General features: G+C 35.7%; 1 protein-coding gene across 8 annotated transcripts in view; it reads right to left on the bottom strand.

Annotated features, from left to right (window-relative positions):
* The window catches only part of PPP2R3A (protein phosphatase 2 regulatory subunit B''alpha), a 188,230-nt gene that overhangs the window by 4,451 nt on the left and 156,197 nt on the right, over positions 1–27,582 (bottom strand). For all 8 annotated transcript variants that reach the window (XM_072792636.1, XM_072792637.1, XM_072792638.1 and 5 more), the window contains 3 exons: positions 23,268–23,443; positions 22,132–22,250; positions 20,023–20,129 (listed from right to left, as the gene is read on the bottom strand). In XM_072792636.1, coding sequence (XP_072648737.1) covers positions 20,023–20,129; positions 22,132–22,250; positions 23,268–23,443 — 402 coding nt within the window. The remainder of the gene's footprint in view (positions 1–20,022; positions 20,130–22,131; positions 22,251–23,267; positions 23,444–27,582) is intronic.

Genomic DNA, 27,582 nt, shown 5'->3' on the forward strand with positions numbered 1-27,582 from the left:
TGTTGGAGGGGCAGAATCAGGGTCACATATTTTATGTATGTCCATTTGTGAATGTAATTTTTACAAAGGAATTTTTCTTCCCACTGTAGTCTCATACCAGAAACGGGATTTCTAGTAATGGATTTTAATCCAGCCTAGTACACAAAAATATTCTCAAGCCCTGTGGGTCGGTTAGAGTGGAATGCCACCTGAATTTTTTTCATACTTTCAAGGCACCAAGAGCAGTACTATGCACAAAGACTTTGGAGGAATCTTCTGGATTGAGGGAGTTCATTCAGAACCTTTTATCAGTGTTTGGAGACTTATACTCTTATCTCAATGTTTCCAAATGGGGGTGATTTGTTCCTCCTGGGGACATTTGGCAATGCCTGGATGCATATTTGTCATAACCGGGTGGGTCCTCCTGGCATCTAGTGGGTTCAGGGATGCTGCTAAATATCCTACAATGTGCTAGATGACAACTCACAGCAGAATAATCCATCTTAAAACAGTACTGTTCACAAACCTTGCTCTACCTCTTGCCCCTTCAGTGTCAGTACATCCCAGGATTCTGGATTAAGCTCTTCTCATTTTGTATTCTCTTGGACAGTCTTTCTTAAAGCTTTATCCACCACTTGTTTACCTGTGGTTTCTAAATGTACATATCCAGCCTAAGCTTCTTGCTAACCTGGAGACTGCCATGTATCCAGTTGCCTAGTCTATGGCTTTTCCATCATGGCAATATATATAAAGTTGAACTCATCCTTCCCACACCCTTGGCTCTACCATAATCTTCCCACTTAAAGCCAGAAATCCAGTAATCCCAAATTTCTCTTCCCTCCTCATTTGCCCTCCCTTCTTCAAATCCAGCCAGTCTCTTCTACCATTTACAATAATACATGGGCACATCTTGCCGCTCCCTCCCTATTGCCACTGATACAGTCCACAGCACTATATTTCATTGCTTGGATTATTGCAATAGTTTTCTAACAACTGGTCTTCCTGCCTTCACTCTTGTCACATACCCTCTGCCATTGCGATACCATGCTATCTACCTTGTCAAAATGGGTTACAGGCTTGGGACCTAGTGCCACTGTATGTGTTCTTCAGTGGCCTGCAGTGCCCTTACCCTTTGGTTAACTTATGTTCATCTTTTAATCTGAAATGGCATTTAAAAGGTCCCTCATTCCTAGTGCCTGAGTAACCACCATTTTCAAAAAAATTCATTTAAATGATCTCTACATCTGATGTAGGACTCAAATTCATGACCCCGAGGATCAAGAGTCACAAGCTCTTTAGGATGAGCCAGCCACGTGCTATATCCATCCCTCTGTATCAAGTAAGCTCCATACCCAGCATGGAGCCCAACGTGGGGCTTGAACTTATGACTGAGATCAAGACTTGAGCTAAAATTGAGCCACCCAGGCGACCCGTTAAATTTTTTTAAAATTCCAGTTAACATACAATGTAATATTAGTTTCAGGTGTACAGTATAGTGATTCATCACTTGTATACAATACCTGGTGCTCATCACAAAAAGCACTTCTTAATCCCCACCACCATCTTTTATTTAGATGCCTGCAAGGGCTTCCTTATTTGTCTCCCTGCTTCTCTTCTTTAACCACTACTGATCTGAAGATTACTATCCTCAAAAAATGTAAGTGGGATTATATTACTTCCTTAACTCTTTTTCAATAGCTTCCCGAGGACCTGCATGATCTGGGCCCTATCTTTACAGCCACATTTCTCTCTTTTCTCCTTATATTCCAGCCATACCAGTCTTTTAAAAAATGTCCTCAACACGTTTCCTGCCTCAGAGCCACTTATGTTTTTCTTCCTCTACCTAGAACATTTTTGCTCCCTGCTTTTTTCATACCTATTTCCTTCTCAACCTTTAGGCTCTCAACACCTCAGGAAATTTCTTTAGCACCTTAAATCGCAATTCTCTCTTCATTACTGATTTACGGTTTGTTTCCTTCACAATTATATAGTTGTCTTCCTCACTTGACTATAAAGTGTCCATTTTCCAACTCACTAATTTCATTGGGCTACATATAGTATAGTAACTGGCAGTAGGTGCTCAAAATGAATAAAAAGTGACTGTCCTAATGTGCATTGTGAAATGATGTGTCAAGTTGTCAGGGAAGGGTGGAGTAAAATGGTGTGTGTAGAGGTACTCTTGAAGTCACTGAAGTCAGAACTCTTAAGAGTCTAAACTTTATTCTGTTCTCTAGGAATTTCTGAAGGAGACCGTTAACATTCCTTCTAAATGGCCACTTCCAGGTTTACTTGTAGGTAACTGGGATTCCTCTGAGCACAACTGAAGGTTATTTTATGAAGTATTCTGTTAATTTAATTGGTTATTTCTGAATGAGTAGCAGGGTCAGAGGATTGAAGCAGAACTCCTACGGTTCACAAATAGTTCACTAGGAAGCTTAGTATTGAGAACAAATTATTTAACCTAGTATTAACATAATGTTGTTAGCATAAGGGAAAATAACGGGTATTTTTACTAGCAGTATGTTTGCCGTTAGAAATCTGTTTCCCTAAGTAGTTAGTTCCCCTCAGATAAGCAATTTCTGGGCAAAAGTATTAAGGCTGGTTTTGCAGATTCTTGGAATAAATAATGACCGGCACATATATGGTCAAAAAAGGATTTGTGTGGTTTAAGGGTGTTGTCTGGGAATTGTGGTTTGATTCCATTTTTGGGATTCTATTTGTAGGGGTAAAGGGATAGAATATTTGATTTAGGGTTTGAGAAAATCTAAGACATATGCTGGCTATAAGCATAGAATGAAATGTTAAGTAGTTCTTTAATTTGGAGTCTTATAAAACTTTAGAAATAGGAGTGGATGAATCTTACTTTATAGTTTTAAATCTTAAATCACTTATATAAAATGGATTAACTGAAATTACATTACCTACAAAGTTGGATATTTGGTTTAGTGCATTGCCTTGTTGACCCATTCATTAACTAGAAAATCTTGTTTCAACTCTTGTTAAAGTTTGTTAATATACACCCTCTACTTTCTTGCCTCAGAAGGTTGATCTCACTTCACGTTTGGTCTCTTGCAGTTCCCTAGGGTCATGAGCCCTCAATTGTTTATTCTTTTTTTTTTTAATTAAAAAATATTTATTTATTCATGAGAGACACACAGAGAGAGGCAGAGGCACAGGCAGAGGGAGAAGCAGCCTCCATGCCGGGAGCCCGATGTGGGACTTGATTCTGGGACTCCAGGATCACCCCTTGGGCCAAAGGCGGGGCTGAACCACTGAGCCACCTGGGCTGCCCCAATTGTTTATTCTTAGTCTGCATGTAGATAGTATAAAAATTTGGGTTAAATATATTTGAATCATGAACTTGGAGGGATAGGGTCTCATTCATTTTTATTACTAACCACAATGCCTGGCATTGAGTACCAGTGAATCTCTATTGAAATAAAATTGGGTTTTGTCTTGTTTTGCTGAGAGCCAGAAAAATTAAAACATGTTAAATTCAGGTCCATATAAAGCTGTTTACTGAGGACTATTAAACATGATTCAGAACTATTCTACTTGTAAGATTATATCTCATGCTCTAGATTAATTCCTGTCATTGCTTCTTTCTCTCTTCTCATGTCGCTGTTACATACACACGTTACCTTGCCTTCCCCCACTGCTCCTCTGTTAAATTCTCCCACTTTGTTGAGGACAGTCAGGCTGCACACAACCCTTTACTCCACACTTGACTCTTACTCATTCCTAGAAGATGATCTAGTGGGTTTTGGGCTGGCCTTTGCCTACAGTACCTTATTTTCCAGTGTTGATGGAAGTAAATGTACAACTATTACAAAGAGTAATTCATAGACGTTTATATATAATATGAAGGAAAAAGCTACTTTTAAAAACATTCTGGAGTAAACAGTTCTACATTTTCTAAATGTCCAATAATAGAGAAGTGGATGTGAGTTATTGCTTGAGAAAACACTTCTGAAGCATTAAAAGTCATTCAGTAACATTCAGTGTCAAAAAGAAATACACTGGGATCCCTGGGTGGCGCGGCGGTTTGGCGCCTGCCTTTGGCCCAGGGCGCGATCCTGGAGACCCGGGATCGAGTCCCACATCGCGCTCCCGGTGCATGGAGCCTGCTTCTCCCTCTGCCTATGTCTCTGCCTCTCTCTCTCTCTCTGTGACTATCATAAATAAATAAAAATTTAAAAGAAAAAAAAATACTCTAAAAGTGTAAATAATGGTTATCTCTGGATGACTGAACCAAGGGTGATTTTAATCTCTATTTTCCAATTTTTTTCCAAATTTTCCAATTTTTCTGCAGCAAGCCTCTATTTAGTAATCAAAGACATTCAGAATAAAAAAAGCAAATTGTGTTCAGTCTAGGTTAATCTGTTGGTGAAATACCAGAATATCCTGTAAGAAATGTTTTAAGATAACATAAAATATTCTTAACTAAAAATATGAAGTAATCATATATTTGCCAAATTGCCAGAAAGGTTTGTTTTTAATATTGTAGGTCTCAGCTTCCTAAGGTAAGGACCCTTTAGCCTGCTTTACATAATTTTTTTGTATTGCAGAATAATTTCTGCAATAATTTCTTTATTGAAGAAATCATAAGAATGTTAATTATAAATTTGACATCCTAACCTGTTATCTTCATATAGGTGGCACACACAGTTGAATGTAACTAGTACCCTGTCTCTCTCGTTTCCCCTATCATTCATTACCTTGACTTTATACAAATGCTGTTAAATGTTGTGATCATGTCGTGTGCTAGATGTGATAATTCACAATGTTTGCAGCCTCAGTGTTTGCAGTCTTTCACCTCACTCATATCTGGAGTCATTAGTAGGTTATTATTAAAGGCTTTATTCAAGTACCAGCCTTGAATTAGGTGGTAGAGGTACCTGACAAAGTCTACCTATGATGTTTGTTAGATGGTAAAGTAGATGGGGAATTTCAGGTTGTTTTGGGAGGGTCAAGTTGTCTGGATTCTTGTAGTTATCCTGTAGTGAGGGTGGCTGTTGAATGTTGCCTTCTATGTCACTCAGTAAACATTTGCTAAGGATCTCCTACATCCCTAACATTTTGCCAGGTGCTAGGATTAAAAGATGAATAAAATTGTTCTTCGTGGGTGCCTGTCTTTGGGGGTTGCTCAGTTGGTTAAGTGACGACGGACTCTTGATTACAGCTCAGGTCTTGATCTCAGGGTTGTGAGTTCAAGTCCCAAGTTGGGCTCTGTACTAGGTGTGGAGGCTGCTTAAAACAAAAAACAAAAAAACAAAAAACCAAATACCAAATAAAAAAATTGTTTTTCTTTGCCCTGGAGAAGCCCAGGTTCTTGTGGAAACACAAACAACTCCATTTTTCTCAGCACTTATATGCCTGACACCGTTGGATGCATTACAGATCTATAATTCTCAGTATAGTCCTGTTGTTTTATGCAGTATATTTACTGTGTGTCAAATGTGTGCCATGTACTGTGTCCTGGAAATGAAGGGAATAAGGTAGGTAGTGGAATGGTAATGTTACAGCTGATTAATTCTAGTTCAGAGAGGTTATGTAATTATGGCGACAATCACAGAAGTGGTAGTAACAATAGCCAATGTTCATTGATTACAGAGCTACTATCCCTAAGGGCAAAGTACAAGGATACTGTACACATTGTCTTAATTCTTTAAACAGCTTAGTGTGACAGGTGGTACCCTCATTGTATAGGTGATGCTGAGGCTTGGATGCCTGGGATTACACAGCTAGTTAAGTGAAAGAGCAAGGATCTGAAATTAATTAGGTTTGTCTAAGTCTAAATTCCATGCTCTTAGCCAATGATGTTATGTTGCATCTCTTCCCAAACAAGGAGTAGTAACAATAGTAATAGCTACTATTCATCAGGTATCTACTATGTGCCAGGTGTTTAGATATATTATCTTAGATTCTCACAACCATCTTGGAACATAGTTGCTGGAGTCTTCTGAAACTGAGCCTGAGGAGTCAGATAACCTGTCCAGCTGGTGAGTGGTAGGTAGAACCGGATCTGTCTGGCTCCTTTCTAAGCCTCTGCTCTTTCCATAGTACCAACCATTCTTTCTCCATTGCTAGTATCTGAATCTGGTATATTTTGTTTGACAGACTCACTCTGATGTATTTGTAATTCCTCTTGAGATGAAGCCCTAGGTGGTGTAACCCTGGGATTCTGGGTCTGGCCTTACTTTTGGACCTATCACTCAGCTATTAACTCTAAACAGGTCTTCCTTTTAAAACTTTAACATTCTAGTTCTCTATAGGCTGTGGCTGTTGTAAACCTTCTCTTCAGGACTTCATCACCCACATGTGCTCTATGGAGGTCTTATCTCCTATAACATGAGGAGTGTCCAGCAGAAGCCTCTCATACACACTGGTCAAATTTCATTACAGCTGGTCTCTGCATCTCCTCTCTTGACCCCTCCCTTTTTCTTCAGTCTGCGACCCTTTGCCTCTCCTCTCTCCTCTCCAGGCACAACCTGAGCGCTACAACTGGAAAAAACTTGTTTGAGCCAGTTAGTTTTTCTCTTTAGCTGCCATCAGTTTTTCTTTTTAGAGTAACAAACTTCTAAGTGTTTATGCCTATCTTTGTTTTCTCCTTTCTTTTATAGCAGGTTACAAAACAGTATGTAATATAAATTCCATTTTTATAAAACATTATCTATTTGCATTGAAATGTCTGGAAGGGAAGAAAGGCTGTCTCTGAATGGTGGATTTTAAGTGAAGTTTTTTGTTTATCTGTATTTTCTACCTCTTCTGCTGTGAATACACCTATGTATTATCTATTTAAACATACTACCTATGTAAACATAAGGGAGATAACTTTTTTCCTATTTATTAAAGTAATACATGCTTGTTTTATGAACCTTATAAATTACAGACCAGTATAAAAAAACAAACTACTTGTAATCCCATGGCCCAGAGTTATGTTGTAGCCTTATCTTTAGCTTGCATATATAGATGTACACATTTGTAATGATGAAATAATTACAATTTTCTAACCCCCAGTGTGTTTTGTGTAAACACAAATTCCAATGTTTGCATAATATGACACTGTATACTGTGACTTATTGAGCCATTCTATTACTGTACATTTTTGTTACTTTGAATTTTTAAATATAGAATGACCAGTGACAAAAGCCAATTGTTTGGATAGAACAAATCTATTCAAATTTCTGATTATTTACAAACTAGAATTCTGAATCAAAGGGTATAAATTCAGGCTGTATATACTGTCAAATTACTTTCCAGGGAGGTTGGGCCAATTTGTTTCTACCAACAATATCTGAAAGTGTTTGTCTTACTGCATAGTGAGCCTAGAGTGAGATGGTACTGCAGTGTGCTTCCTCTTTGAGAAGAATTTTAAGAATACTTTAATTGCATCTCTCTGTTTTCCCTGCTTACTCAGGGATCCTATCGATCCTATCTGTGTTCACCAGTATCTGATAATGCTTAGTATACAGTAGAAATATAAACACATACTGAATTAATACTCTCTTTTAACAAATTATCTTTTAAAGAATTGCTGCCAGTTTCATAAGCTAAAAACTTTTTGACTCTTGCTTTTTTACAAGTTTTACTGAAATACAATTTACATGTAATTCACTGACCTTAAAGTTCAATGTGTTTTAGTAAATTTTTTTTTTTTAGTAAATTTTTACATTTGTGCAATCAACAGCACAATCTAATTTTATAACACTTTAATCCCTCCATCCATCCCACCTCTCCCTTGTGCCTGTTTGCATTCACTCTTATTTCTGGAACTAGGCAACTACTGATCTGTTTTCTGACTCTAAAATTTGGTCTTTTCTAGAAATTTCTTATAAATGGAATCATATAATATGCAGTCTCTAGTGTTTGGCTTCTTTTGCACAGAGTAGGATTTTTGAGAGACTCATCCATTGTATGTATTAGTTCTTTTATTTATTGAGGTATAATTGATACACAATGAATTGCTCATACTTACAGAATCTCACTTTTGTATATACCTGTAAAAGCATTACAACATTTAAGATCATGAAAATATCCATTCCCCTGCCTCCCAACCAAAGTTTACTCATGCCCCTCCATAATCACTGCTCCCTTTCTCAGGTAACCACTAATTTGCTGTCATGATAGATTAATTTGCATTTTCTAGAATTTTAAATAAATGGAATCAAATGGGTCACACATACTTTTTTGTTTAGCTTCTGTCATTTAGTTTGAGATCCATCCATATTGTGTTTATCAACAGTTCATTCTTCTCATTGCTGAACAGCATTCCATCTTATGTATATACTATATTTTATCAATTCACCAGTTTGATGTATATTTGGATCATGCCCAGTTTTGGGCAGCTATGAATAATGCTATAAACATTCATGTACAAGCCTTAGGGTGAACATTTTTCTTTGGCAGATTCATAGGAGTGGAACTGCTGATTCATCGGATAAGTGCATGATTACTTGTTAAGAAATTGCCAAACTCATCTAAGGAAGCTATATAATTTTACCTTTCATCAGTCCAGTGAATGAGGTTCCAGTTTCTCCATATCTTTGTTAACTAGTGATTTTAGTTGGTCTGATGTGTAGGTGGTATATTTCACTGTGGTTTTAATTTGCATTTTCCTAACGTCTAACAATGTAGAACATCTTTTCATATAATTATTTGCTGTTTGTATCTCTAATTTAGTTTATTCAGATCTTTTGTCTGTTTAAAAGTTAGGTTATTATATCTTTTTATTGTTGAACTATAAGAATTCATTATATTTTTGGGTATGAGTCCTTTATCAAGATGTTTTGGAAATATTTTCTCTTAGTCTCCATTTTCTTAATGTGCCTTTTGAAGCAATAGTTTTTAATTTTGAAGGAAATCCAATTTGTCAGTATTTTTTATTGCTCTTGCCTAACCCAAGGTCAAATTGATTTTCTCCTGTTTTATTCTAGAAGCTTTAAGGTTTCTCCTCTCACATTTAGGTCTTTTATTCATTTTGAGTTCTTTTAATACATGGTATGAGGTATGGATTTTGGGAGGTCTTTTTTGGGTGGCATATGGGTATCCAGTGATTTTAACAAAATTTTTGAAAAGATCATTCTTTCTTCACTGGTTGAAAATTAATAATTGGCCATCCATATTGGGTCTATTTCTAGGGTGTCTTAATTGATCTATTTTTATATATGCCAATGCTACAATGTAATTGTTTTATAGTAAATTTGAAATCAGGCAACCTGATCCTTCAGTTTTGTTCCTTTAAAAAAAAAGAGTTTGGCTATTCTGGGTACTTTGCATTTCTACATAAATTTTAGGATGAATTTACGAATTTCTACAACAAAAACCTGCAGGGATTTTAATAGGGAATTCATTAAATCTGGATTTGGAGGAACTGACATTTTAACAGTACTTAATTTTCTAATCCAATTTAGATCAGCATCGTTTTTGCAGTTTTCAGTGTACAAGTATTATAGTTCTTTGGTTATATTTATTCTTAAATATTTTGTTCCTTTTGATACTAATATGAACGGAATTATTCTTTTTATTTGAATTTCCCTAATGGATTGTTCACTGTACATGGAAATACAACTAATTTTTGTATATTGAACTTATATTCTGAGGTCTTGCTAACTACTAACTCATTAGTCTTGGTAGCTTTCAGGTAGATTCTTAGTATTTTCTGCTTCAAGGTTACATAATCTATGAATAGACAGTTTTACTTCCTCCTTTACAATCTGAATACTTTGAAAGTCTTTTTCTTGTCTTACTGCAGGAGATAGGACACTCAGTTACAATGCTGAATAGAAATGATGGATAGAAACATCTACTTTGTTCTTGATCTCAGGGGGAAGGCATTCAGTATTTCACCATAAGAATGACGTTAACTGTAAATGCCTCTTAGCCAGTTAGGAAAGTTCTCTTCTATCCTTATATGGGTGAGAATTATTGCGATTGGATGTTGGATTTTGTCAAATGCTGTTTTGTGTGTCCATGTAGATGACTGTGTGTTTTTTGCCACTTATTAATATGGTATATTAAATCAATAGATTATTGGATGTCAGTCAGCCTTCTGTTTCTGGGATAAACCCCACTTACAGTATATAGTCTTTTTTTATATGCTGCTGGATTTGATGTGCTAATATTTTATAATAATTTTTGTATTGATGGCCTTGAGGGTTGTTGGTTTGTAGTATTCATTTCTTCTGGTATTTTTGTCTGGCTTTGGTATCAAGGTAGTATTGGCTTTATAAGACAAGTTTGGAAGTGCTCCCTCTTACTGTTAGTTTATGAAAGTCTTTGTTAAAGACTGGTATTATTTTTTTCCCCTTAACTATTTGACAGAATTTATCAGTGAAATCATCTGGACCTAGACTCTTCTTTTGGTAAAGACTTCTAATAATCAGTTCACTATCCTTACTTTGATATAGTCTATTCTGATTTTCCATTTCTTCTTGAATCAGTTTTGGTAATTTGAGTCTTTCTAGGATTGTCCTATTTCATCTAAGATGTGAAATTTATTGGGAAAAGTTCATAATATTTCTTTATAATTATTCAAAGTTCTGTAGTGTCTATAGTGATGCCTCCTCTATTCTTGATTTTGTTAATGTATGCCTCCTCTTTTTTTCTTGATCCAGATAAAAATTTACTTTAAAAAAAAAATCTTTACAAAGAACCAACTTCATGTCTCAAGAATTCTTTAATATTGTTTTCCTATTTTCTATTTCATGGATTTCTACTCTGATCTTTATTTTCTTATTTCTACTTATTTTGGATCTGGTTTGCTCTTTTTTTCTAGCTTCTTAAGGTAGAAGTTTATATTATTTGATGTGAGTTAGACCTTTCTGAGGCTTCTCTAAACATTGCTTTAACTGCACCTCATACATTTTCATATGTTCTTTTATTTTCATTCATTTCATGATAATGATAAAGTTCCCGGTGGTTTCTTCTTTGACTCATGTGTCTTTGGAAGTATTTAATTTCCAGATATTATGGGATTCCCAGATTCCTGTTATTCATTTCTTCTTTAATTTTACTATGTCAGACAACATACTTTATTTACTGTAATCCATTTGAATTTATTGGATCTTATTCACTTATCATATGGTCTGCCCTAGAGGAGCTTCACATGCACTTGAAAAAAAAATGCAGATTTGCTGCTGTTTTGTGGAGGGTTTCTCTGTAGATTTATTTGGTATAATATACTGTGTTGTTCTAGTCTTTTGTATCCTTATTGTTTCTAGTTCTATCAGTTACTGAAAGAGGAATGTTGAAATCTCCAACTGTCATTGTTGACCTGTCTTGCAATTTTTGTTTCATATATTTTGGGAGCTCTGTTAAATGTTTAAATATATTTAAAATTGTTATAATTTAGCTATTGCATTTTAATTGGTGTGTGAATTTTCATGTTTATTTCCTGGGTGAAATTTCTACCTTTACTGTTTTAGAAGTGGTCATTATTTATGTTCTTACTATTGATTTTAAAGAATCTGATTTATAAAAGAACACTACTAGTCATATGATGCAATCCAATTTGCCTTTTAGGGTTGTGAATACAGAATTTGTCACTTTTTAAGTGTATTCAGATCTATAAATGATTTCCTTATAAATTTCTCCCAGTTCTTTTAAGCTTTTTAAGTCTTTATATGCAGACATTAGTTTAATATGTACTTTTTTCATTACAGAGAGATAACATTTTATTGAGTAGTCTTTTCTTGACATAGTCAAGACACTTATCTTTATCATATACATACCCTGTATCCTACAACACTTTTCTTTCCCAAACTCACTGCTATTCTTGTATATTTATTGTTCTGTGTGAATTTTAGAATTATCAAGTTCCACAACATATTCTGGGGGATTATGTCAAATTAATAAATTAATCTTAACATGGCAAATAGTCATTGTATCTTTTGATGAAAGTTTGTATTTTCTTTATATATATTTTCCAAGTCACCTTTTTTCTCGATTATTAATGAATGGGATTTTTTCCCCTATTGTATTTTTAGCTGGTTATTTCTGGGGTGTGGGATTCATAACCTTTATCATTAACAATGTACTCAGCTTAAGTTTGCTAATTTTTAAGATTTTTTTCCAAACCAAAAAATGTATTAAATTTTATCATATGCCTTCAAAGAATCAATTTATATTTCCTGTTTCTTTCCATCTTCAATCTGTTAATGGCAGACTGTACAAAGTTAAACCACCGTAGCAATCTTGGGATAAAACCCACTTACTTGTGATGTATTCTTTTATATGTTGGTAGTTTTGATAAGTTATTTAACCTTTTGCTGTTCAGTTTTCATATCTGTAAAATGGGGATAACAGTATCTACAAAATAAGGTTTTTGTGAGCACCTAGTGAATTATAATATTTAGAATAGTGCTTGGCACATAGTACACTTTGTGTGTATATGTTTATAAATTAACAGATTTATTTTTGCTTAAATAAAATGGCTTAATTTCTCCCTTTTATGTACTTGGGTCTGTTTTGTCATCCTTCTCATGCATTTTGAGAGGATAGCCTAATCAATTTATTTTAGTCTATAAGCTATAAATTTCCCCTTGCCCAGATCCCATAAGTTTTAATAAATATTATGCATAGTTCTAGAAAGACTATAATTTGTATTTTGACTTCTGCTTTAGCAGTTATTTTGAAATATATTAATATTTTTTTAGCTTTATTTTTAACTTCCTAGGTATGTGTGTTTTAGTTTTTAGTTAATTTCAGGCTGCATTTTAAGTTGCAATTTCCTTCATGCCTTAATTAATAGGCACTTCTGTGATGGTTCCATGTGTATTTGCTGGCTACCAGGTATACTCTTGAGTACCTCTATAAAATCCTACTAATTCTATATAATTATTTTTTGGCCTCTTTGATTTGTTGGTTTTTACATGGCTGTAGATGCCAATTTTTCCTTATATTTCTATCAGATTTATTTTATATACTGCATAACGTTCATAACTTATTTTCATTGCCAACTGCTGAAATACTGAAACATCTCTTTTAAAGCTTTGAATTCTACTTGTCTCATTAATGTTACCATAACTGACCTACTCTTGTTACTACATTGGACTCTTACCCCTTAGGGATGAATCTAAATAATAGTATACAGTTTGATTTTTAATCCAATGTGAATTTTGTGATTGATACTATATTTGGACTTATTTTAGCCATTTATTTTGTACTATTCTTTTGTCTACTATAGTGGACATCTGTTGTTCCTTTATTGGCATAGTATATTCCCCTCTTTTTCGGCCATATTTTCTAATTTCCCTTGGGAAAACCTGTGGTTTGGACAGACCTGATTCCTGTATAAGCCTAGTTCTAGGCCTCCTTTAGGAACTGGTTCAGGGATTGGACCCAAACTAAGCCAGTTAGAGTCAAAGGGACACAAATCCTAGGCTTTTGCTGGAGCTTAGGGGAAAGGGATTTTCTCTTTTATTTGAACTTGAAGCTATCAGGTGATCATCTTGCTGCCACATATGAATAACTTGCTATAAGTGAAAAGATGAAAGAAAACCACTATGTAAGAGATGAAAGAGAAAAAGTCTGAGTCTCTAAAGTAAGTTCTACCCCTGGACTTGTCAGTTATGTAAGCCTGCCTATGTATATATTTTTGCTTATGGCAATTTGAATTGAAGTTAAGTCACCTGCTACCAAAAAAAAGGATGCTGATTAACACATCTGCTTCTTAGTAGATTGAGTTTTCTTTACTGAATTTTTTCTACTTTATTGTTTTTTCTAAAAATTGATTAGAAAGTTTTCCATTTTTTTAATTCTTAGTGATTGAGCTTAAATTTTTAACACATACTTTTAACTCTAGTCATTGTTATAGAAATATAAATTATCAGCATCAATATTCTCTACTCTAATAAAGATTCATAGTATATTACCCCAACCTCCTTTTACTCCTAACAGTCTGTGATCAATATTTAGTTCTAAGAATAAATTTTACTAATTTTGTTGCTCTGATTACTTGCATCCCACTGTTTCCTCTAGAATCCATTTACCTTCTTGCTGAAGAATATCCCTTAATACTTCTTTCAGAGATAGTCTGTGGAAGTTAAGTTTTTTGCATCTTTGGATGTCTGAAAAGGTGTTTATTAGGTCCTCACATATAAGTAGGGATAGAATTCTAGATTCAAAGTTATTTTTCTTTGTAGTATTTGAACGATAGTGCTCCATTTCTTTTTGGGTTCACTTTGTGGTAATCTGTTTTTTGTCTCTGGTAGATTTTCAGTTCTTCTATCTTTCATGTTCTGAAATTTCACTCTAGTACAGGACCGGCAAACTATAGTCTGTGGGCCAAATCTCTCTTTCCACCTTTTTTTGTTACAGCCCAGTGAACTAAGAATGGTTTTGCCTTTTAAATTTGAAAGAAAATAATATTTTATGACATGTGAAAATGATAGGAAGTTTATATCTCACGGTGTATTAGAATTTTATTGGAAAACCACCACATTCATTTGCTTACATACTACCTATGGGTACTGTCATACCACAATGCCAGAGCTAAATAGTTGTGACAGAACTGTAAAACCTAAAATACCCACTACCTGCCCAGAAGAAATTTGCTGATTCCTGTGTATGTGTTTATTTTCTTAAATAGATAGTATTTTGGGAATTATCTGGCTATTATTTCTACTGGTTTCTGCAAGGATTTCTTACCCCAGTATCATAATCAATATCCCAAATCAAAAACTTTTTAGCTGTGCCTTTTATTATTCAGCCCAATGGTTGTGTTTTTCATTAAATTTTTTTTTTTTTATTTCCAAGAAAGTGGTCAGTCTTGTTTCAAGAGTACAATATTCTCTTACCTCTAAAAATGGTAAATGTACTCAACTGGAGATCTTGTTCTAATTGCTGAAGTGAGTCTCCTTCCAAGGGTGAAAGTTCTTCCATTTGTTGAGTATTTCATTGGTATTTGTAACTGTTTGATATCTGTCCACTTTTCTGTGTAGTTGGGAACGAACTGCTGCTTCTGTTTGCATTGGCTACTTAGGAGGGGGCAATCTGAGGTTACTAGTATTTTCAAGGAGAATGAAGGGATGGATGGGCCAGGCTGCTGGTGTGGATATTTCAGTGGATGTGCTTTCACTGCTCCAAGATCCCACACTCTTGCTTTTTGTCTTTCCTTTAAGGATAGGATGAGATATATAAAGGTTTGACCTACCTGGATGCTGCTTCTTCTGGTCTCCCTCTAGCCCTTGGTTTCAGTCAAATTCGAGTATATCACCCTTAAGTGCTGCTGCTTTTATTTGTAGCAATTATCTTCTCCGTCCTCCTGCATAGAACCTAAGCTCTGGCTCCCTCTTCAATCTTCAATCTGATCCCATCTGTTTTCCTTTAGTCCACTGAAAATTTCTCTTCCTAAGTGGTACTCTGTAGTTATTTTTAAGTGGTGTGAGAGACTGAAATAGTACATTTTTAGACTGCCTTCTTAAATGAGAAGCTGTTCTAAATTGTAGTTCCTATTTAGAAGTCCACTGTAGTTTTGTTTGTAGTCTAGTATGTATTTTGTAGATGGTCTATGGACAAAACCCACAAAGGTATTTTATCTATCTATTTCCAGGGAATAGTTTGCTATGGCTGCAAATAATAAGTTCCAATTTCTTTTTGCAGTTTTTGTTTCAGATGCACTGCTTTTTTTGAGGGTTCATTTTTTTTAAATTCAACCTTTGTCTTCCAGAATTGAATCCTTTTCTTTTAATAAGCGAGTTTATTCCATTTACATACACTGATCTAAAAATGCTTCCTTTACTTCTGTCATCTTTATGCTTTGTGCTCTGTGTTTTCATTTTGTGTGTACATGTTTTCTGATTGAATTAGAACACTTAGAGTCTGGCTTTGGTTTTTCAAGTGTTTATTTTAATTAGTATTCCTAAACTCTCATTTTGACTTACAGCTTTAAAGGCTATCTATGGAAGCCTTGCCAATGAAATTTACACATTTTCTTTCTCCTCTCCACCTCCCATTTTCAGTTACATTGTTACTTCTAGGATGTTTTACATATATTTCTTCCTCTTCTCTACATTCTAGTTTCAGCTGTTATTTTTTCCAGACTATTATGTTCTTATCTCTATTCTTTCTACATTTGAATGGATCAAATGCTGTTATTTCTTTTTCACAGTGGTTGCTCCATTTCCGGGCTCTTTATTTTGGTTTGGTTTGTTTCTTGGTTTTATGCTTATGTCCTTTTTAAAGAAGAGCTCATGGGTGCTATATTCCCTTCAGTTCTTATGTGTTTGGAAATACCATTTGTTCTTTCATGCTTGAATGTCATCTTGGGTTAGTATAAAATTTGGGGCTGTAGGGGTGCCTGGGTGGCTCATTTGGTTAAGTACCTGCCTTCAGCTCAGGTTATGATCCTGGAGTCCTGGGATCAAGCCTCTGTCTGGCTCCCTGCTCGGCAGGGAGCCTGCTTCTCCCTCTCCCTCTGCAGTTTCCCCTGCTTGTTCTCCCTCTGTAGGTCTTGTTCACTCACTCTCTCAAATAGATAAATAAAATCTTTAAAAAAATAAAATTTGGGATTATATAATTTCTCTGAGAAGGTTGTATATATTGTTTCATGGTCTTCCAGTATTCAGTTTTACTATGGAGGTATCTGAGGCAAGGGTGATTTTTTCCCCCTTGTCTGATGACTTGAATTTTGTAAAAAAGGGAAAAATGGGGCACCTGGGTGGCTCAGTCGGTTAAGTGTCTGTCTTCAGGTCAGGTCATCATCCTGGAGTCCCTGCTCAGTGGGGAGTCTGCCTCTCCCTCTGTCCCTCACCCTGCTTGTGCTCTCACTCTTTCTCCCTCTCAAATAAGTAAAATCTTAAAAAAAAAAAATAAAAGGAAAAAACCCCTTAAATAAACTTTTATTTATGTCGTTGAATTCTGGCAAATTCAACATATATATGGAGAATCAATCATTATCAGAATTTTCTGGATATGGTGTGACTCCTGACCTTTCTAGATTTCAACTCTTGTTTTATTTTTATTTTTCAAAAAAAATTTTTTTTAATTTTTATTTATTTATGATAGTCACAGAGAGAGAGAGAGGCACAGAGACACAGGCAGAGGGAGAAGCAAGCTCCACACACCGGGAGCCCGACGTGGGACTCGATCCCGGGTCTCCGGGATCACGCCCCGGGCCAAAGGCAGGCACCAAACCGCTGCGCCACCCAGGGATCCCTTATTTTTATTTTTTAAGATTTATTTATTTATTCATGAGAGGCGCAGAGACATAGGCAGAGGGAGAAGCAGGTTCATCGCAGGGAGCCTGATGTGGAATTTGATCCTGGATCCCGGGATCATGACCTGAGCTGATGGTAGGCACCCAACCGCTGAGCCACCCAAGGGTCCCTCAAGTCTTGTTTTATTTTTAAAAAAGCTTTTATTGGAATCTTTTGGTTCCATTTGCTCTGTTGTCTAATACATATAACTTATATCCCTGTTGTTTTCCTTACATATACCTAATTTTCTTTTTGTTCTGCTATTCCATTCTATTCGGTCTTTTAAAGTCTTTCTCCACATCTCTATTTTTTTGTTACTGTAATCAAGAAATATAGATCCACAAAATGATTTTTAATGTTTACATGGAATTGTAGTATATATATGTAGGATAATTTTATTACTCCTATCAGTGAAAAGTTGGAGGCAATCTTTATTATAAACATCTACACATGCTCTTAACAGTATTGATACTGCTTCATAAGTAGACTATGGATGCTCAATGCCAAAAAATTTAGATCATGCTTGTGAATATACTCACCTGTGTTTTCTGATTCAGTAAGGCTTAAAATAATGAGTGATGAAATGATTTTTATGGGTTTCGGGGTCAGTGATAAAAATGAGATCTCAGTTTTGTGGCTAAGAATATTAAGGAAATCTCTAGATTAAAGAAAGTGGTTTGGTAATGGCTTCTTTAATACTCTCCAAAAAGATATTGAAGACTTAATGGTAGGTGTGTAAAATGTACAATCTCTGTGGAGGGCTACCTGACATTATGTACTGAACTGGATATTTCATTTTTATCCTTCTAGATCTACTCTTCGTTTAGTTTGTGCCCCAGGAGGCTGATCCAGATGGACCACATCAGTTAGTTGTCTTATCTTCCGGTTTCTTGTTGGAAGCTAATGGGAAGTACCAGCAGAACACGAAGGGATATAAAGAAAGTGAAATTGGGTATTTATTCTAGCAGCTCTCATCTGGGTTGACATCGTTTGACTAAATTCCCTTACTGAAGGTCACAAGTCCTGACTCTCTCCATATACTTACTCTCTTTGGGTTCTGATAATGGTTTTATCTCTTTGTCCTTTTAGGCCTAGGGGTGAAAGTGGCTCCCCACTGTTGCTAGTTCTGGGTGCCTGCATTATTTCGTGTTGGTTTCTCTAATCTGTGTTTTTGCAAGTATGCTGTTTTCTATACTTCTGGAAATATGTCCTATATATGTATAAAATGACATGTATATAAGATTATTCATTAGAACATTTTATTTCTAATAGCATAACTTTTCTCATAATGGTAATAACTATAGATTAGAATATTATAAAGCTATAAAAACTTAGAACATTCATTAGATACATGTATGGAAGAACATTCATTAGATACATATATGGAATAATCTTCAATTTATTGTTTTTATTAATTTTTTTCATGCACTGAAAGCCCCAAAATATTTGTAAAGCCTCATTTATACCTTAGTAATCATAAAATACAAATGTTTTTGGTTTACCATACTGTTTTCTCAAGCTTTGTTTTTAGGTGTAATTGTTACATAAAAAATGATATGCATTTAATGAATGCATCTTGATCAATGTGGACATATACATACATCTGTGATACCACAACCAAGGTACTAAATATACCCATCACCTTCCTTCTCTTCTTGTGTATGTTTATTTTGTAGGAAGACTTGACATGAGATTTATCCTATTAACCTTTTAAAGTGCACAATACCAAATTTTAAACTGTAGGCACTATGTTGTACAGCAGATCTCTAGAATTTTTATACAAGTGTGGAAAAAACTAGGTACCAAACAATGAATGCTACCATATGTGTAAGGGAAAAAAGTAATGTAACAATGTATATGTGTATTTGCTTTTTTATTTTTTTTAAATGTAGGCTCCATACCCAGTGTGGAGCCCAACACTGGATTTGAACTCATGACCCTGAGATTGACACCTGAACTGGGATCAAGAATTGGATGCTTAACTGACTGAGCCTCCCAGGCACCCCTGAATTTGCTTCTTTATCTATCTGCCTGCCTATCTATCTATCTATCTATCTATCTATCTATCTATCTATCTATCTATCTATCTGACAGTGGGATAGAGAGTCTTTTTTGGAAGGGTACATAAAATGATCTCAGTGATTGTTGCTTCTGGGAAGGAAAACTGGGCAGTAGGAAACTTTACTATGTAATCCTTTGGTTTCTTTGAATATTAAAACATACAGATGTATTACCTATTCAAAAAATGTATTACATTAATAATTAGGATTAATTAAGAGTCTTAGAGGAACTGCTGAAGGAATCCCTAGAAGATGATGGAAAAGAGCCAACAAATTATAAAGTTGCTGAAATGTTCTAAGCAGTGAAAGTCTTGGATAATTTCTCACCATGGTCCCTTTATGGAATTAAGTAAGCCCTATTATAAATCCCATGTAGAAGTAACTTCTTGTTCAGGGTTGAATGCACAAAACCATGTATGGTAAAGGTTTGTTTTAAAAATATATTTTTATTATTTAAAAAAGCTTCAGTTCTTTTAGCCTTGTCCTGTATTTACGGGACTTACTAACATCCCTACAAAGTAGTATGACTCCACAATGATCTTAGCTTCCAGTGAAAAGTACAATTTTATAAAAGGAAATGGGAATGAGAAGAGTTTTCAGGAAATTAGTGAAGAAGGGAAGAGAAGACTGCTGGGAAAAATATTCAACTAAAGTTGATTATAATCCATTTTTATGATATTAAAAAAATAAGGATTACTAGTTTGATTTTTCAAGGTGGTTTTAATATTTCTGAGATGGTTACCCCTGTTTAAAAAGTTCTTCAAGACCCAGGGAAATTCACTCACCCTTCCTGGAACTGTGCTTGGGCAGATTCCTCTGCAACAAGAGTCTCATATTCCTCAGCTGCGAACCTGTCCCAGTCAGAAGGCTCAGGCCCCTCATTCTCAATATCCTGATTGCAAAGAGGACAGGAAACAAAAATAATCAAAGACAAACCATTGGAGATAGGTTGTTTGTTTGTTTTTAGTGATACACATTTGTGATGACCTATCTGAAAATGTTTCATCTTAACATATTAAAAGAGGTGCTAAAGTTACACTGCTGAAGTGTTTTCTGTGCCTCCAATCACAAAAATTATAGTGAACCAGTCGGCAGCTAATTCTTCAGATGCAGATTCTTTTGCCTGATTATAATCAGAGGCCATGCCCTGGCTCGCCTTCTCCCTGGCATTTTGCACAGCACCTATCTGGAATGATTTGTGGTTTTTGCATATGCCCACCTGAAATATACCATCCCTTTCTCTGGCACATTTTTATTGCTTCTGTAAAAGTCAGCTCAGATGTCCTGTCATCTGTGCTATCTTCCTGGAAACAGCCCTTCCCCAAATAATCTCTTTGCTATACTGTATATGCTTGATTGCTACTTTTTGCTTTTTTTTTTTAAACTCTATTTGACCATATGTCTCTTCAACACAGTGTCTGAAATTTACTGAGCACTTTTTTTTTTTTAAGATTTTATTTATTCATGAGAGAGAGAGAGTGAGAGAGAGAGGTAGAGACACAGGCAGAGGGAGAAGCAGGCTCCATGCAGGGAGCCCGATGCGGGACTCGATCCCAGGTCTCCAGGTTCACACCCCGGGCTGAAGACGGTGCTAAACCGCTCGGCCACCAGGGCTGCCCTACTGAGCACTTTATGTTTTTTTTTATAAATTTATTTTTTTATTGGTGTTCACTTTGCCAACATACAGAATAACACCCAGTTATTGAGCACTTTCTAACTAAAAATGTTCTTTGCATATCAGAACAAATCTTGATATACTGTCACTTCTTACAAAGTAAAATTTATAACACAAATAGAAGAAATGAAGGGGGGGAAAAGGCTATACATTTTCTTTTCCTTCTACAATATGGGCAGTATCTTGGATTATATATTCCAGGTTAAATGTTTTTCCATGATTAAAATGAGCACTGCCCTTGGATGTAAGGTTAGTTATGCCTAGAAGAATGCAAATACCTCAATATTGACCATACAATGTGTTATGACAGTTAATCCATTTTAAGAACCCCTACCCCATCCCCATTTCTTTCTTCCTTTCCTCTCCTTTCTCCTCTCCTTTCTCCTCTCCTCTCCTTTCTTTCTTTCTTAAGGGATATAAAATAATGGGCACCTCTGAATCAATGAAACATAATTCTGACTTTAGGTTAGTGACAATGGGCCTTGATATGCTCCAAGATCAGATACAGAGACTTTGTTTCTGGAAGGTGATCTTTGTGTTCTTACTACTGTTTAGGTCAACATGTGGAAGAAAAAGAAAAGACCAGAAGTTTCCTGTAGTTGTACTCTTGCAGGACCACTGGAAACAGTCCTTTTCTATCAACATAATTTTTACTTTTCAAATAAGGGAATAGAAATATTGATATTCTGCCCTTTTTCTTTGAACAGACCATATGATATTCAGGGTTTTTTGAGGGTCTACAGGTTAGTGTCTATTCAGGTGTAGAATGACTTCAAACTGACAGTCCTGCACAACAGTCATTAACACTTGAAACAGTGTTATATTATCTGAGGTTTGTTCTTCATGAGAATGTCTGGTTTTCGTTATGATGGGGAGAGCTATTTACATGTCATTCTGGAAATGAATGGTACAGTTAATCCCAATATGCTTTCTAATAAAGATGTGCCTATTGATAAATATTTAATTTGGAAGGACAAATTTTTTCCAAACCTTTTAAAAACTATTTTCTAATATATATGTAAGTACACAGGCCATACAGTTCACTCAATGATAGGCAGATGGAGGTTACCTAAACTTAAAGATTAGCTGGGGGGAAAGATGAGCTCTAGGTCCATTTTTGTTTTTTCAGTATGTGATGTTATAAATGTTACGTCTTAATTTTTATCTGTAGCATACAACCCTGATACTGCAGCTCTCAAATAGAAGTTAAAACCAGTACCTTCTGGACCGCAAAGGGATCTCTCTGTTCATGGTCTAAGTATTTCTCCAGATTAAAGAAAGTGTCATAAAAGATGTGTGCCATTCTGCATCTCTTCAGATCTCGTAGTGTTATTTTGCCTATGTAAAAACAAATCGAGTAAATATCAAGAATGTTTTGGTAAGTGAAATCTTTTACTGAAGTTCAAAGATATATGTATATGCTAATTTTATTACACAAGATCCCATTTTTTTGAGCTGAAACTGACATAAAGTTCACCATTTTAATGTACAATTCTGTGACTTTTATTTAGTACATTCACAATGCTGTGCAAACATCACTACTATTCAGTTCTGTAATACTTCTTTACCTCGAAAGGAAACTCTCCATCTGTCAAGCAGACTTTTCCCAACTCCCCTTACCCCAAGCCCTGGACAACTGCTAATCTGCTTTCTCTATGGACAAATTTTTTTCTTTATAAAGACTTACGGTGGCCCAGGGCAAGGGAGAAGGAGAGAGATAATCTCAAGCAGACTCACTGCTGAGCATGGAGCCCCATGTGGGGCTTGATCTCACAACCTTGAGATCATGACCTAAGCCAAAATCAAGAATTGGATGCTTAACCAACTGAGCCACCCAGGTGTTCCTCTATGGAAAAATTTTTTTTCTTTTCTTTTAAAAGATCTTATTATTTATTTATTTATTTATTTATTTATTTATTTATTTATTTATTTTCTTTTTTAAAAAGATCTTATTTTATTTATTTATTCACTCATTCTTTCTTTCATTCATTCATTCATTGGAGAGACAGAGAGCGAGAGAGGCAGAGACACAGGCAGAGGGAGAAGCAGGCTCCATGCAAGGAAGGAGCCCAACATGGGACTTGATCCTGGGACTCCAGGATCATGACCCGGGCCAAAGGTAGGTGCTAAACCTGCTGAGCCACTCCGGGATCCCTGGAAAAATTTCTTCAGTAGGATTTGCTATTAACTGTTGGTTCCACACTAATAGTAAATAAGAAATGTAAATATTTCTGTATTTCGGAAGTCAGTATGGAAGACTCTGGAAGTTATTAAAGAATTTAGGACAATCTGGGATTAAATACCCCACTCTATTATACAGGTGAAAAGTGCAAATGAACTTTTACTCAATCTTACCTTCAGTGGCTGGCTTTACCAAGTCAAGCATCTGGCACAGCAAATCATGGAATGGCAAGGGCTCAATGCCCATGGCTTCCATCCGTTCACACTGCTCCTCATAGAAGTACTCTAGCTCGTACATGGAGAGTACACCGTCCCCATCCACATCCATGCAGCGGAACCAATACTCAATACTAGGAGATAAGGACACTCATTACCAATGGCCTGGTAAAGGTCCTTTACTTACAGATTTAGTACTGCCCATGTTTCTTTTAAAGTAAGTTAGAAAAAAAAAAAAAGTAAGTTAGATGTGTATATACTTGGGACTTAGAGAAACACAGTTTTACAAAATTTGTTAGGAAAACTAGCAGATCCCTTCTTCCTATTATTATTTTCCCTTACCCAGAAACAACTACTTTCAACACCTGATTATTTTGGTTTTTATATTTTCAGTTAAGATGCTTATATTATTCCTTCCTTACATTTCAGTTTCAAGAATTATATATGAATTTTGTACTATGAAAGATGAGGTTTTAGCTCTTTTACCTCTCATTCCACTTTACTTACATGCCCTTCTGGACCCTCGTAATGGAAATTACTCAAGATTCAGAGTTTATAAGTTTTTATTTTTCTTTTATCTCTTATTTGCTTAGATTTGTGTCTATGTAACTATTCAATGTCCCTATCTGCCACTTTTCTACATCCACAATCAGTTGCATCAGGGTTCCTTTTTTTTTTTTTTTTAAGATTTTATTTATTCATGAGAGACGCAGAGAGAGAGGCAGAGACATAGGCAGAGGGAGAAGCAGGCTTCATGGAGAGAGCCTGATGTGGGACTCGATCCTGGGTCTCCAGGATCAGGCCCTGGGCTGAAGGCGGCGCTAAACCGCTGAGCCCCCCGGGCTGCCCTGCATCAGGGTTCTATCAACTGGATTTTCTTGGTGAAGTATTTTTGCTTCCTTCGGACCTACTGTAACCTGGACTTGTTGCTCTCTAGGTTGGGTTCACAGTTTCATCCCAGGGATTTCTTTCACCTTTCTCTCATTTCTTGTATCTCACACTTTCCTCATTCTTGGTTGACTTCTTTGTTTAGTGTAACACACCTTTCAGTAGCTTCTTGAAAAGGGGAGGATGGCAGGTAAATTTTTTGAGATCTTGGATAGTTGAAAATACCTTTTATCCACCTCCTAACTTGGTTGATATTTTGGCTAGTTATAGAATTATACCTTAGTGGTGCTTTTCCTTCAGTATATCAAAGGCAGTCATTCAGTCTTCTACCTATCCATTATTTTTGAAAAGTCTAAAGCCATGCTGATGTCTGATCCTTTGACTATAATAATCTGTTTTGTTTGTTTTCTTTAAACCCTGTAGTGGTTTCTCTGGGTCCCTGGTGTTTCGAAATATCCTGGGTCTAATTCATCTATTTTCTTGGGCTTTCTGAAAGCCTACTCAATTTGGAAACTAGTATCCTTTAGTTCTTGGAAATTTTCTTAAATTATTTTATTTCTTCCCTGCCTTTTTACCCTTATGCATTCTTTTTACAGAACTCCTGTTACTCACATCTGCATGATCAGTATATGGTAGCCACTATCTATATGTGGCTAGTCCAATTTGAAGTATCTTTTAGTGCAAATACACAACAGACTTTGAAGACTTAATACTAAAAAAAGTAAAATAATATTTTTGTATTGATTACATGTTCAAATAACATTTCAGATATATTGGGTTAAATAAGATACATAATTGCAATTAATTTTGTTTCTCTATACTTTGTGGCTAAATTTTCTTTATAATTTTCTTTTCAACATTTTAGGTAAAAATTGTGTTTAAGGTATAAAATGAGATAATTTAATATACATAGGAAACAATTATGAAAACTACTTATTCTTTTTTTTTTAAATATTTTTTTAAATTATTATTTATTTATGATAGTCACACAGAGAGAGAGAGAGAGGCAGAGACACAGGCAGAGGGAGAAGCAGGCTCCATGCACCGGGAGCCCGACGTGGGATTCGATCCCGGGTCTCCAGGATCGCGCCCTGGGCCAAAGGCAGGCGCTAAACCGCTGCGCCACCCAGGGATCCCATAAAGGGACTTTTCTTAAGATGAAAAGAAAGGATGCTAATTAGTAACAAGAAGACATAAAATAGAAGTCTCTCTGGTAAAGGTAAATATGTAGTAAAAGCGATGGATTAAAAGACAAATGTAGTAAAAATTATAAATTATTAGTTATGAGAAATACAAGATAAAAGATGTAAGATGTGATATCAGAAACAATGTGGAGGGCAGAATAAAATGGAGAGCTTTAGAATGTGTTCAAACTTAATTTCTAATTTAAAACACTTTTTAATATAGGTGGTTATATGTAAGCGACATGGTCTACAAACCAATGACCTGTGGTAGATACACAAAAGATAAGGAGAGAGGAATCTAAGCATCTAGCTAAAGAAATACATCAAACCACACAGGAAGAGAGCATGAAAAGAAAAAAAATGCACAGAGAAACTACAAAATAGCAAGAAAACAATTAAAATGGTAGTCACTAGGGACGCCTGGATGGCTCAATGATTGATTGTCTGTCTTTGGCTCAGGGCTTGATCCCGGGGTCCCAGGACCGAGCCCCTCATCGGGCTTTCTGCATGGAGCCTGGTTCTTCCTCTGCTTGTGTCTCTGCCTCTCTCTGTCTCTCATGAATAAATAAATAAAATCTTTAAAAAAATGGTAGTAACTATATATTGTCAATAATTACCTTAAATATAAATGAAATACATTCTCTAATGAAAAGACAAAGTGGCGGAATGGATAAGAAAATAAGACCTATCCGTATGCTGCCTAAAGACATTTTTTTTTTTAAAGAGACACTTTAATTTTTTTTAAATTTTTATTTATTTATGATAGTCACACAGAGAGAGAGAGAGAGAGTGAGAGAGGCAGAGACACATACAGGCAGAGGGAGAAGCAGGCTCCATGCACCAGGAGCCCGACGTGGGATTCAATCCCGGGTTTCCAGGATCGCGCCCTGGGCCAAAGGCGGGTGCCAAACCGCTACGCCACCCAGGAATCCCAAAGAGACACTTTAGATGTAAGCACATGCACAGACTAAAAGTGAAGTGATAGAAAAAAGATATTCTGTGCAAATAGATAGCAAAAGAAAGCTGGAGTAGCTATTCTTACATTAGACCAAAGGCCTTAAAACAAAGACTATAATAGGAGACCAAGAGCATTATATAATAATATAAAAGGGTCAACACAACAAGAACATATTTCTAAGTATTTATGCACTTAAAATACAGCAACATCTAAATGCATGAAACAAATATTACCAGATCTAAAATGGAGAAATAGCAATAAAATAAGTAGGGGACTTTAGTATACCACTGTCAACAGAGGATCACCCAAAAAGAAAATTGATAAGGAAACAATGACTTTATTGATTTATTTTTAAAAAGATTTTACCTATTTATTCATGAGAGACATGCAGAGACATAGGCAGAGGGAGAAGCAGGCTCCCTGTCGGGGAGCCCTATGTGGGATTTGATCCCAGGAACCCAGGGATCAGAACCTGAGCCAAAGGCAGATGCTCAACCACTGAGCTACTCAGGTGTCCCAGGAAACACTGACTTTAAATGACATGTTAGACTAGACAGACTTAATAGATATATACAGAATATTTCATCCAAAAGCAAAGAATAAACAGTTTTCTTAGGTACACAGGGCACATCCTCCATTGTGTTAGGTAACAAAACAAGTCTCAATAAATTTAAGATGATTGAAATAATATCAAGCATCTCTTTTTTCCCAAAGACTTATTTTAGAGTGAGCAAATGAGTGTGGGGAGGGGCAGAGGGAGAGAATCTTCAAGCAGACTCCCCACTGAGTACAGAGCCCTACATGGGCCAGACCGCCAATATCCATGAGACCATGACTTGAGCTGAAACCAAGAGTTGGACACTCAACCAACTGAGCGACCCAGGTACTCCTCAAGAATCTTTCCTAAGCATAATTGTATGAAGCTAGACATCAACTATTAGAAAACTGAGAAATTCACAAATGTGTAGAGATTAAACAATATGGTATTGAACAATCAATGGGCCAAAGAAGAAATCAAGAGAAAGCAAAAAATACTTTGAGACAAATATAAAAATGAAAAATAATACACCAAAACTTAGGGGATACAGCAAAAGCAGTTTTAAGAGGGAAGTTCATAGTGATAAATGCCTACATCAAGAGAACAAGGAAAATTTCAAATAAGCCAACTTTATATCTCAAGGAACTAGAAAAAGAACAAATGAAGCCCAAAGTTAGTAGAATGAAGGAAATAACAAAGATTAGA

The sequence above is a fragment of the Canis lupus genome, chromosome 22 (genome assembly GCF_048164855.1).
Source record: "Canis lupus baileyi chromosome 22, mCanLup2.hap1, whole genome shotgun sequence".
Lineage (NCBI taxonomy): Eukaryota > Metazoa > Chordata > Mammalia > Carnivora > Canidae > Canis > Canis lupus.